At 39.4% G+C, this 13276-nt stretch overlaps 1 protein-coding gene across 2 annotated transcripts in view; it reads right to left on the bottom strand.

Moving 5' to 3' along the window:
• Window positions 1–13276, bottom strand: part of LOC128902723 (uncharacterized) — a 49060-nt gene that overhangs the window by 14689 nt on the left and 21095 nt on the right. For both annotated transcript variants that reach the window (XM_054186172.1, XM_054186173.1), the window contains 3 exons: window positions 11893–11994; window positions 8134–8244; window positions 6321–6499 (listed from right to left, as the gene is read on the bottom strand). In XM_054186172.1, the coding sequence (XP_054042147.1) occupies window positions 6321–6499; window positions 8134–8244; window positions 11893–11994 (392 nt within the window). The remainder of the gene's footprint in view (window positions 1–6320; window positions 6500–8133; window positions 8245–11892; window positions 11995–13276) is intronic.

Genomic DNA, 13276 nt, shown 5'->3' with positions numbered 1-13276 from the left:
GAGCCTAGAACACTGTTAGCTCTCTAGCAGGTATACCCTCCTGATAGAGGAATGCATGCTCCACAGCCTTTAAGCCCCTTATTGGCCCATTTGTTCCTGGTCCCAGGAATTATATTCCTCCTTTTTAATAGTTTTGCAAGACCGGTATTTTTTTTATCCTGAAGGCTGCAGCATATTTTAAAGTTCCCAAGTTAGCTGCCAGGTTCTAAAAGTGACTTGGTGATGGCAGGTTAGAGATTTGTGTGAACTTTATACAACCTGTTGAGGTGATGCTCTACTGCTGTGGCTAGATTGCTTTTGTTATCTTACTGGTCTCATGTAAAGCTGGTTAAAGTTTCTCAGTCCTACACTGAAACCTTCACCATAGACATTTTGTGGTGATTTTGTAGTTGCTTTACTGTGCCGAGCAACAAATACTAGTTTTAGAGGAGCGGACACTACTATCTGTAAAGAAAGGAGCAATGTTTGACTATGCTGATGTGCTTTCAGCTTTCCCTGAAAAAATGTGTAAGTTCAAGCACAAGAAACTTGATTGCTTGTACTTGCCTCAGGGTAGGACTTAAGTGTACGTCATTGTCTATCTCCTCATAATGTCCAGATGTCTTTCCTTTAGGATGAAAACTGGGCACATTGGCAAAGAAGGAGACAGCATGTTTGAGAAGATCCAGTGATCTGGACAACGGGGGATCAGAACTGTAGAGTGTCTCGTGGACAAAGGGGGATCAGAACTGTAGAGTGTCTCGTGGAACTCCGCTGTTGTTAAGTGTAGGCAAAGATATTATAAATTATTGTATCTCCACTGATCTCGGTAATTTACACAAAATAAGGTTCTAACACAATGTGCACAATATTTCTGCTATGAGGTGGCAAACACAGCTATGTCCAATGAGGTGAAAAATGTGTTTTAGTTACTCATATGGATTGTAGAGTCAAGGTCAGTGGCAGCAATTGTTTGAGGGAAAAATAAAATGACCTTGTATGCAAAGTGACTGAATCTGTTGCAGCAGCTATCAATTCATCAATATGTGATTGGATAGAGATGAGTCTGAAACAGCAGCAATTACATGGGTGAGTCAGTATGTAAAAAGCTCTAGAAACATCAATCTCTTTTTTAATGTAGGTGGGAAAAGGAAAGCTCGGGATGGATAATTTCTGCCTGTAAATAGGAATGATGAGGAAATGTAGCTCTCTCTGTTGATATGGACTAAAGGAGAAGATGAAACACCCTTTCCTTTCTCCACGACAAAACATTACACGCACCCCTTCAGACATAAATAAAAGGCTTGATTGTCTTGTTACATAGGTGGAAATCAGGCATGACCTTGCTGGAGTCACTGGAATTACACCAATGTAAGTTGTTGTTCATAACATCAGAATCAAGACTTGAATATTGATTACTCATTTGTTGGATACTGACATGCAGATTATCCTGAACTATTTTTGTCTCCCTGAATTATTCTTGCCTCCAATGAACAGTTTCAAAGAACATTTCATATCCACTAAGTGGGCCCACTGTTGAATGAGACAGGAGACATGGTGACGGAGGATGCGGAGAAGGAGGAGTTACTCAATGCCTTCTTTGCTTCGGTCTTTACTGCTCGGCCCAGCCCTCAGGAGTCCCAGGCCTTGGAGAAAATAACAGGGAAAGAGGAAGACTTCCCCTTGGTTAAGGAGGATAAAGTGAGGCATCAGTTAGGTCAATTAGACATCCACAAGTCCATGGGCCCCAATGGGATGCACCCGAGAGTGCTGAGGGAGCTGGTGGAAGTCATTGCTAGGCCACTCTCCATAATCTTTGAATAATCCTGGAGAACAGGTGAGGTGCCTGAGGACTGGAGGAAAGCCAATGTCACTCCAGTCTTCAAAAAGGGCAAGAAGGAGGATCCGGGGAACTACAGGCCGGTCAGCCTCACCTCCATCCCTGGAAAGATGATGGAACAGCTCATTCTGGGCATCATCTCAAGGCATGTGGAGGAAAAGAAAGCTTATCAGAAGTATTCAACATGGATTCACCAAGGGGAAATCATGTCTGACTAATCTGATAGCCTTCTATGATGGCATGACTGGATGGATAGATGAGGGGAGGGCAGTAGATGTGGTCTACCTTGACTTCAGCAAGGCATTCGACGGTCTCCCACAGCATCCACATAGGGAAGCTTAGGATGAAAGGACAGCAAGGTGGATAGATAACTGGTTGAAAGACACAGCTCAGAGGGTCGTGATTAGGGGCACAGAGTCTAGTTGGATGTCAGTGACGAGTGGTGTTCCTCAGGGGTCAGTACTGGGTCCAGTCCTCTTCAATATATTCATCAATGACCTGGATGAGGGCATAGAGTGCACCCTCAGCAAGTTTGCCGATGACACAAAGCTCGGAGGGGTGCCTGACACAGCAGAAGGCTGTGCCACCATCCAGAGAGACCTGGACAGGCTGGAGAGTTGGGCAGGGAGGAACCTTATGGAATTCAATAAGGGCAAGTGTAGGGTGCTGCACCTGGCGAGGAATAACCCCATGCACCAGTAGAGGTTGGGGGCTGACCTGCTGGAGAGCAGCTCAGCTGAAAGAGACCGGGGAGTCCTGGTGGACAACAAGATGACCATGAGCCAGCAATGTGCCCTCGTGGCCAAGAAGGCCAATGGCATCCTGGGGTGCATCAAGAAGTGTGTGGCCAGCAGGTCGAGGGAGGTCATCCTCCGCCTTTACTCTGCCTTGGTGAGGCCACACCTGGAGTACTGTGCCCAGTTCCGGGCTCCCTGGTTCAAGATGGACAGGGAACTGCTACAAAAATGTTTAGGGGACTGGAACACCTCTCTTATGAAGAAAGGCTGAGGGATTTGGGTCTCTTCAGTCTCGAAAAAAGACGACTTGGGGGGATCTCATCAACACTTAAATACTTTAAGGGTAGGTGTCAGGAGGATGGGGCCAGGCTCTTTTCAGTGGTGCCCGGGGACAGGACAAGAGGTAATGCGCACAAACTTGAGCATAGGAAGTTCCACCTAAACGTGAGAAGGAACTTCTTTCCTTTGAAGGTGGCAGAGCACTGGAAGAGGCTGCCCGGAGAGGTGGTGGAGTCTCCAAGTCTGGAGACATTCAAAACCCGCCTGGACGCGTTCCTGTGCAACCTGCTGTAGGTGACCCTGCTCTGGCAGGGGGGTTGGGCTAGATGATCTCCAGAGGTCCCTTCCAACCCTATATTCTGTGATTCTCTAAGTGGAAAACATTTTCTTCCTGAGTGACGCAAGGCCTGGAACATAATGTTTCCAACTTAATCACGCTGCTGACATGTTATATAAATGCTGTGTTAAACTGAGAACGTTATTTGTAATTCCCTTAGAAAAGAAAGTGGGATGAGCTGCATCTGTATGCGTTGTTCCTCTTATGCCCTGACAGAAATCATACCAAAAGAAAGAAGAGGTGAGAATGAGTCTAGCTGAGCTCCCTGTTACTTCATTTGGGCATTGGATTTCTCAGTAGTGAAGAAGCGTATTTGTATTTAAGTATCTTTCTTTCTGTCTTACTAAATGACTCTTCAGAGTACTCTGTAAGCACACGAGGCAGTGAAGGTGGTCCTTGTGCTTTCAGTTTCTAAAATAGTACTGCAATATTTCAATGTATGCTTTGGAGTCCAGAGACAGAGGGAGAGCAGCTGGCAATAAAATGGTATGAAATAATTACAAAGTGGTTGAATGGCACTAGTCTTGGACAATGCAAAAAAAACCCAAGCAGTAGTTATTACTATAAAATATTTATGCAGTGCTTTACATTTATTTAGTCTTTTTAAGCAAAGGCAAATGCATGCTTTCAGGGTAAAGAGCCTACTATCAAAACATAAGGTTAGTATCATTGAAATAGTTATTTTTTTCAGTGCAGTAAAGAAGACAAAGCTAGCTGGGGAAGAAAAGATAAGCTTAAAAAGAAACCTGCTATTTGAAAGAAATAAAAGTAAATTTAATTAAATATTAATGAATGTAAGATTATGAGGCATCTTCTAATCCTCAATACAATTTATCTAGCACTTTTTGTCTTCAGAGGTACTTAGTTGACTGGAAAGTGGGGAGTATTTAAATGGCATAGCTAGATTATTTTTTTTTCACATTTCAGGAGTTTAATGACAAACCTGACTAAGACAAAATAAAAAATTCTCTCCAATCAAATGCTTCTATCTGTTTGTATTCTTTTTAGTGTGTGATTTATTTGTTTATTTATTTTTGCTTTGAGACCAGAGTAGATATTGTCGTAATAATGAGGATGGAAAGCCAGACTGCTTTGTTGTATAACCAGTGGTTCTGCCTCATAACCCTGATTAGATGGCTATATCATGGCATATGCAGAGAAATAAGCCTACCAGATTTTCTGCTGGAAATGTCAGATGGATAGAGAATTGTAGAAGAGCAAGCTCTTTCTACAAATTTTAATTACTTTTCACAAAATGCCTTTTTCCCACAGAAGTGTTCGGTTATGATCAAGAAGCTTAAACGTTGAAAGCTTGATTAATTTCAGTTTGGATATGAAATGGCAATGCCTCATGTGAATTCTTTTCTTCATCTTAACAGTATTGTCCATGAAAAACTATGCTTAGGGTCACCAGGAGGAGGAACCAGAATGTATTGTGAGGGGTATAAGAGATCTTGAACTATCGAGAAAGACTAATCCATGCCTGTCCTCAAAGTACAGTCCTTGTGAGGCATTACATCAGCTTCTTTCAGGAAAAATAATTTGGTTTCTAGCTTTTATTAAAAAGGAAAAAGTTTCAAATGAGGATTTTACTGGAGTGGCTCTACTATTCAAGTAAAAATGACCCAACAGGCTAATACATATAAGCAAAAAGTTAAATATATAGTGTATGATGTATGAAATTGAGAGAGATGACACAGTTGAAAAAACAACATAAAGGTAGATTCATGATCATGACTGAACTCTTCTGTTGGTTGAACTTCCTTAACGCCACCTTGTTGCCTAGATTATATTCATGTTTATTACAAAAGTGTGCTGCTATATCTACACATGTATGTGTGTACATATACGTACACACCTTTCATATGCTGAATTGATATTTCTGCTGATGTTCTTCCTGGGTTAGCTAGGAGATTCCCTGGAAGCTACTTGGCATTCATCTACTGATAAATATCTCATCAAAGCAAATTTTATCAGCTTCTCTAAGTTTTCTTGAAGTCAGGTTAAAAAAATTGCTAAGTGGATGACCTTGAATCTTTTTTACAAGCTGTAAATGTTTTACCACAAAAAGCCCTGAACAGACAACAGGCTTTGAAATCAATCTGTTTGTTTGATTTTAAAGATGTAAGTTTCTCAATGAATAACTTCATCGTGAAGCTACACAGGGAAAGGGATTAGTAACTTGTAATTTTAAAATAAAAAAAAAAACAGGTACATGCAGTACCTGCTGAACCACCTCACAGGCTACACTAAAATGCTGCTTAAGGGCAGGTGAGTTCATTGGCACTGCTGTGGCCCAGGGCCATGAGCTGTGCCCATGCCAGTTGTCCCCCACCTGCAGAGCTAGCCACTTGAAAGGAAAACTCCCTTTTTCCCCCTCCTCTTTTTAAATGTGATGTCTTTATTTATTCATTTATTTAGTGGAAAATAACTGTAGCATTGTATATATACAAATGATTGTAGCTGAGATAACTGTAAAGTCACTGATTTAGGGACATTAAGACTCACCATATAACTAGAGGGTTGTAAATTATACTGTATTGAAATGGAACCTCAGAATAAAGCCAAGTATTTTATTTCTCTTTATGAAGAACACGTTTTACTCCTGTTTTGAATGTCTACTGTTAGATGAAGTTAAAGTCTTATATACTAATTAGAAGTACTAAGTACTATACAGCTCCCTACCCACATGACAGAGGATGAAGTGCTGAGCAATACTACTCTGAAGAAACTGAGCCTTCCCAATACATCTCTCTGCAGGTCTATAGTTCATTCACACACACAAAGAAATCTCGTGGTCATGCCTGTTTAAGAAAATACATATAAAGATAGATGGAATATAGAGCTACTACAGATCTGAAACTACTTAATCTCATTCAAAGCCTCCTAGAGCCTACCCAATTCATAGACTTCTTGATGATCAGAAGTAAGAGATTATATACGAATCCATAAAAGCCTGACAGTGTCTATGTCTGTGACTGGGATACCGGAAGACAGAACTACTCAACCACATACAAAAACATCTTTAGTGCTGATGTTATTCTGCAAATAATACAAGTCAAGATAATGATCTGTACATTTGAGTACAATACGGCTGTACTTCGTAGTTCAGGACACAGCTTGCCTCCTCACCAGGCTCTCTCCTTACCTTCTTGTGTTTGTAATAGTGTAGGTAGCCATTATGTTTCAGCACAAACCACCTCTTTCTCCAGCCCTTCAATATCGCTGACTGTGTTCGTTTATGCAGATATCCTCGGCAGGTAGGTCTGGGGGTGTTAGGGTAACGGCTGATATCTGATCCCACCACCATAGTCAGGATATCAGGACCTAAAATATTACATGAAGAATGTGAAAACATAGGTCAAAACTATAATCCAGTCTGTATACCAGGGGTATTTTTGAATACCCCTATGGGGTACGGAGCAGGAAGGCAGTATTCTATCCCATGCCCTTCTCCTCCCAATGTAGCTTCTAGAAGTTGCAAGAAGAAAAGCAGGCTAGGAAATGATGAATTAAATCAAGCAATATTTAACCTTTGTTTAACAGAAACTCAGGAATGAAAACAGTTTTTTGTTGAGGACTAGTAATGGAGCCAGCTATCTGAAGACACCTCTTAAAACAGTTTTTGTGACCTACCTTTGCAAGCAGCATCTTAGGTGTTTGCATATTTTATCACTCTAGAGAAGTGGTTGGATTTCATTGCTCAAATGGTTGTACGTAAATTGGAGTTTATACAAAAATTGCTGAGAATGCTCTTAGGGGCACCTTCAGTCCCTCTTATCTTACGTATGCTCTTGAGAATTCTTTCTTTTCCTTGCCATGGAGCCTACTAACCTTTTCTATTATCTGTGCCCCTCACTGAGGGGTCTGGCTGTTGGAGGCTAACCTGTGCTAAAGTGTCTACTTACCATTTGCAAAAGGTAAATGCTCGTGTTAGGTTGCAAGATAGACTAAAAATGTGTTCTTGTTACCAACAATGGGGTACAATTTCATATTATTCACTGACGCTATCAGTAAATGGCTTTGACCTTAAAGGCTTGAAATTATGATTATATCAGATACTACTTCAGACCAGGTGGCAACACCTTAAAAAGGAATGAGATATGTGACTATAACACATTTTCATTTGCAAAACATTTGCTGGATTTCTCTTCTGGGGACATTTGACTTTGGGAATGCTGTCTGTGTGCCAAGATTTAGGCCAGGGGGTGTTCTCTGAGGAGCTAAAAATACCCAGTAATAAGAGATTTATCTACTAAAAGACTCAACATACTCTTAAATATAACAGCCTGAATGGCACCTTTATAATTAAAGAACTTGGTATGCGTCGAGTTAGATTTGTCACTGTCTTGTAAAAGGATTTTAATTTATTGAATTTCCCATGAGCTCTTGTCAAAACCATATCTGGGATAAATAAAAGATCTGCAGTAGATTAACTTTCAGCATGCAAACATGGGCATCTTTTGGGTTTAGTCATCACAATTCCAGGAAGAATATGCATGATTAATATTGCTCACTCCTTGTTACCGTGGTGCTGCAAAAGGTGCCTCATGAAATAGCCTTTCTGCTCTCCTAACCGGACTTCAGGTCTTGGTGACACAGAAATAGCTACTGGGTGCACTGAACCAAGCTGTGAAGTCTCTCCTTGAGGAAGCAAAAGTCACAAATAAGGTATTGGTGTCTCTGCAGTCACTTTCAGGAATTTCTCAGTCACTTCCTTTAAGGCAGGAGAGACAGAAGCAGTACCGTCACATGTGCTCTGGGGAATTTTTTGTATGTCCATTTTCTTCTGTGTTCCTAGCAGGTCTAGATAAAAACGTGACTTAGGTAATAGTACCATATTAAATACTAATGCATTAAACCGTTAATTAAGATTTTTGTTGCATCCATCACCCAACATGTCTATACGTATTTGGAGCATTGTACAGCAATCCGTGTAATTTATTGTGATTCAAACTTACCTTTCCTTGCCAGATTGGCAGCTTCTGAATGTGGCATGCTGGTGACATCAGTTCCATTGACTGCTATCAGAATATCCCCAACCTGAAGCCCTGCTTCTTCAGCTGCACTGTCTGGAATAAAACCACTCATTTTATCCAGAGTTAGGATATCAAGTGTGTCTATGTGATAAAGTTTTTCTAGCAAAACAGGTATCTGTCCGACCAGTCAGAGCTTTGTGACATCAACTTGTCACAGTCACAGGCTTTGTGACATCAACTTGGAGGTGAAGCAAGTTTTTCTGAGCGACCTATTAGTTGTCTGTAAATGGAACTTCAGGATTTAGGTACTGGTTCAACACTAGATAACCACTGGCAGTGGAGGAATTTTTTTAAAATACCATTAGGACTTAAATGCTTGAAGATGCAAATAGGCATTTCAGTATCTGAAGGTTTTGGCCTAAAGTCCAAAGAAAGATCTGGTGCAATGTTCAGTAAAGTCAGTAGAAAAAAAAACCCCATTATTCTGGTGAGTTTTGGATTTAAGACCAATAGTACTTTCTGTGCTGATATTTCTTTTGCTCGTTAAAAGAATTTGGCTATAGTATTTTGTGGGTTTTGCCTTTAGGAGGAAATAATATACTAAGTTAACAAAGGTTCAGTGAAGGAGGGACTGAATCAGATTTGTTAATATATCAACCTTTTGTTTATTTGTTAACCGTCGCAAAGCATATGCACTCCTAATAAAATAGGGCTCAGACACATGCCACACAGGAATGGAGGGAAAATAGGGAAGAGATAAATATGCTGCCTTCATAGGCACCAACAAACAGTTACTTAAATCCCCCTCACAAATTTCTCAGACAGTTTGCCCCTTCTTATTTATAATTAAGCATTCCTAATGTACTGTGAAAAAATTCGTTTCGGAAAATATTGTTCCATGTCCATACTATTTAATGTATATTTTCAAAGATTTTGTACCCTATCATGTAGTAAATGTGATCATTCAGTGAATTTCTGAGGATGCTTAGAAGTTGTAGGGAAGACCTTAATGATAAACAGGCACAAAAAACCCCATGGTTCACCCTTGTGTGTATTACAAATGATTTACAAATTTGCAAATGCTAGCACATTTTTGGTTTGTGCTGGCCTTGAGGATTTCATGCAAGACTTTATGAACATAAATGGTCTTTAAGATATTATTAAAATAATGTCTCAGTGTACAACCAAAGAGGTATACAAATGCAATTTTAATGTTTGTTTTAATGAAATGAGCCATATTTTGAGAAAACAGAATTTTACTAGAAGTTTGTTGGTAAAAAAAAATACTTTTTTTTGCTTGTTTGTTTTGTCACTGTTTTGAAGCAACTGCATTTGAAAACAAAACATACAAAAACTTAAGAGAACAGGCATACAATGTGAGTAGCTGTCTTGCTATACTTAATTAGTAGTTACAGGGTTAAATTGGTAGGTATTAGGGCTAATGTTGCAGGCATAACCATTATTTATATTTAGGTAAAAAACTTTATCCCATTCTAATTTGAAAGACCTCTTCTGAAGTTATACTCTTTGACATAAGAATGCTAAAGGAATCTCTACGTTTACAATTGGGAAATCATCTAAAACTTTTAATACTAGAGAAAAGAAACATTTCTTTGCAACATGGATAACTTTGTATCAGTAGGTACTGAAATTCCCAGCAGTCTGGTAATAAAAGCTATTTGTCCAAGCACACACTCATTGCCACAGTGGTGCTTTTCAGAGCGCACCTAATTTTGACCTGAACCCAATAATTTTGTTTTCTTAAAATAATCAGCGATGAATGATACTGGTCTTTAACCCTGTAGTCATAGGACACCCTAATAAGATGAGCAGAACAAGACTTTTCATTCAAATTTGTTTTCTGAGATTCACAGTAAATCACTTTTCATATAAGTTATACTGTGAAGATTATCTAGGCTCAAGGACAATAAAAAAATAATATTATGCAATAAAATTAGGTAGTTGTTTCAGGATGATGAACTTTACATAGTCACTTTAGCCCCAGTTTAATATTACTAAGTCCTTTGTATAGTATTCTGCAGGCAAAGGTTTTTTTAGATTTACATTATTGGCTAAGCTTCAATTGATAATGGGAATTCCTGATTGTATTCAGACATGTATAAATACAGAATGATCTCTAGGATCTAGCATCAAAATAATTTTTATTTTTCATGTAGTTTACTCTAAAAGAGTACAAGATCGTTTGATAAACAGCAGGCATAGCCATATAGAAAGTAAAGCAGCCACTTCCAACATTTTCCCTTATTTCTTTTGAATAGGTCTGTCCTTTGCCTGAGTTCGCTTTCTGGACCGAAGGCTTTGTTTTTAGTATTTAATAAACAGAATACTTGGTCTGAGGCAAGAAGTCAGAATGAATTTTAGACCTGAACAGGAGCATCATGCAAAAAGTATGACTGAGGTATAAATCCAACTATGTTCAGATTTTGAGATTTCTAATACATAGGTTTCTAATACAAGTCTTAGAGTTGTAAAGTGTTGTTTTTTTCAAATATGTACTTTTTTGCTCTGCATGTTGCTCCGTTGCTCAGATTTGTGACTTTTCTGATCTTCCCTAGTGGAGTTTAATGATGACCCTATTTAGTATCTCAGCAGGCAGTTTTTAAAATTATGGGTTCAGCTAATGGTTTCAGAGGTCTCTGAATTTATAGGCTTTTCCAGCATTGTCAGGAAGCTGGAAAATACAATACATAAGGCTGGAAAAGTGACAGAGCTATTCTTAGATGCCTTGCTAGAGGGCACGCACTAGCATTTTTGATCTAGGATGACATTTTTCATTATATTATTATATCATTATATCAGAGTCCCCTTCTCCTCCTTCTCTAATTCTACTGTGTCCATCCCAAGATGCAGCAAGCAATAATCTAGATTTGGGTACTCCAGACTTGGGTGAACCAAGGTTTTAGGTAGTAGCAAAATGACTCTGACTCCCTTGTTCCCACTACTGTTTCTGACGGAACGAGCTTTTCACTAAATTTCTAAGCTGCCATTGCACACAGAGCTGATAATTTCAGGGACTTTTCAGTGGTGACTCCCAAGATCTCATTCCATAACTGCCAATACCATGTTCTTCATCATGTAGGCATAGTATAGACCGTTTCTCTCTAGAGGCATTACCTTACACTTCATCTTTGCTGAAACTCATCTGCCACTTTTTTGCTCACTCACTCAGTTTTGTGAGTTTCTTCTGGAGTTCCACACAGTCATTAGACTAGCCCGCAGAAGTTAACAGCACACCTCTTAAGATTTATAGACAGCTTGATGGAAACCCATTCAAGCAGAAGTGTCACCAGCTAATAAGACTTTGGAAACATTGTTATGAGGATCACTGCATCCTCCATTTCATTCTTAAAGGCCTGTTGTCATTAGCGGATGTCAGTCCCCAAAAGTTTTAGACTTTACATCTGGAGAGAGGCTGGATGCAGACTTGCATAAGGTATCAACTGGCATGGGACGACACAGAACGGTGGAGTCCAGTTTACCAACAGGCATACCGTGGCCCTAAGATACTTTGTCATGAGCAGTTCAAGGACATGTTATTAACACCTTACACCTACTAATTATGGAAATTATTTACGTACATCTATATTATATATTACTATAAAGCAGATGTTCTCTATTATGTGGATCGTATTCTATCATATTATATTATATTACTAAATCTTATATATTTATTTTTATGCATTTTCATAGGCTAAGTTTACTAGTACAAACACAACTTACTTGTGTCAACTTCAGTCACAAGGATAGGCTTTGAGAACTGGATCCTGAAACCCCAAGGGTAATTGCCAGTTCCTTTAGCAATCTTCACTGTTCTTTCACGAACTGCAAAATAGGAAAAAAGACATCCCTTTTTCCCTATAAGTCAAGTTCAATTTAACAAGAAGCAGCCTGTTTTAAAAACTTTTTATCTGTAGGCACTGACGGTTACTGATTCTGCAAATGGCTGGGATGCTTTCAGTATCACTCCTAGCTGTTTTGTGCTGCCTCGTTGCCAGTGTGTACCCCCACCCCTCCCCCCAACCGATAGGTGTCATCCATGTTAGGGCAAAGACAGAATCACTGAAGTGTACTTTCATCAGCAGTTTAAGTTAAGTGTCTGGATTTTGTAATGAAGATGTAGAGAAGCATTCAGACATTTCCACTCTACCTACAGCATTCTGGGAGAGAAAAGCACTCCTGCTCTCTGTGCCAGACCTCTAAGCTGCAAACACAAAATACAATCTAAATTCTCAAATGAGTTTAAATCTGTTTCTTGTAGTTTCATTCCTTTTATATTTTAGAAGGTCTCTATCTTTTGGATACCAATTGTTTGTCTTCCTTTCAAGCACCTTTCCTTGTCCACTCCCTGCTCCCACTGCCTCCCAGTCTAGTCCAATACTCCATCACACCGGCATCTCCTGCCACCAGTACCCATATGAAATGTCTTCCAAGTCAGCAGAATTTAACACGTAAAGGGTTCATCCTCAGTAAAAAGGAAGATCAGGGTCTAATTGCCTACTTCCAACTTTTTCTCAGGGTCTAGTTGCTACTGTTGTGTCTCAAATAGTCTGGCTCATTAGTAAATCTCCTACTCATGAAGGACTTCAGTATAAATTCTCAGAGTATCTGCTTTTGATTGTTTGAGTGTCCTACTGTGTTTGTCTTCAAATTGTGCACTATTTGAAAGTTAGGAATTGCTTCAAATGTTACTTTACTAGTAGGCCAGTTGATGTTACCTGTGTAGAAGAGCACAGATACTTCAAAACCTACTTTAACTATATTGCTGGACTTCTGAGCTCTCCCCTGGGAGAACAGGCAATCAAAATGTCTCTCCAGAATATTCTCATAAATTTTAAGGGAGACTTGTCGTCTCTGGAAATTTGTAGAGGATATTTGTTTTCTCTCATATCGTGAATGATTTATAAGCTTGAGCAAAGAACGATCTCCTGCAAAGCTACTGGTGTGTTTCAGTTTGTCTTAGTTCTTTGAACTGTTTAACTTTTCAGTAACTTACTATTTGAAAAGTGAAGGAAAACCTCCCATCCTCCTGCAAAAGTTATTAATTATATCTGTTTGCATGACAGGCTTTAAACAACAAATAGAACAATGCTTCATACCCATAGCA

This window comes from Rissa tridactyla, chromosome Z (assembly GCF_028500815.1).
Source record: "Rissa tridactyla isolate bRisTri1 chromosome Z, bRisTri1.patW.cur.20221130, whole genome shotgun sequence".
In the NCBI taxonomy this organism is placed as follows: Eukaryota; Metazoa; Chordata; class Aves; order Charadriiformes; family Laridae; genus Rissa; species Rissa tridactyla.
The sequence above is the reverse complement of the archived record's forward strand: the minus strand, read 5'-3'. Positions and strand labels throughout refer to the sequence as shown.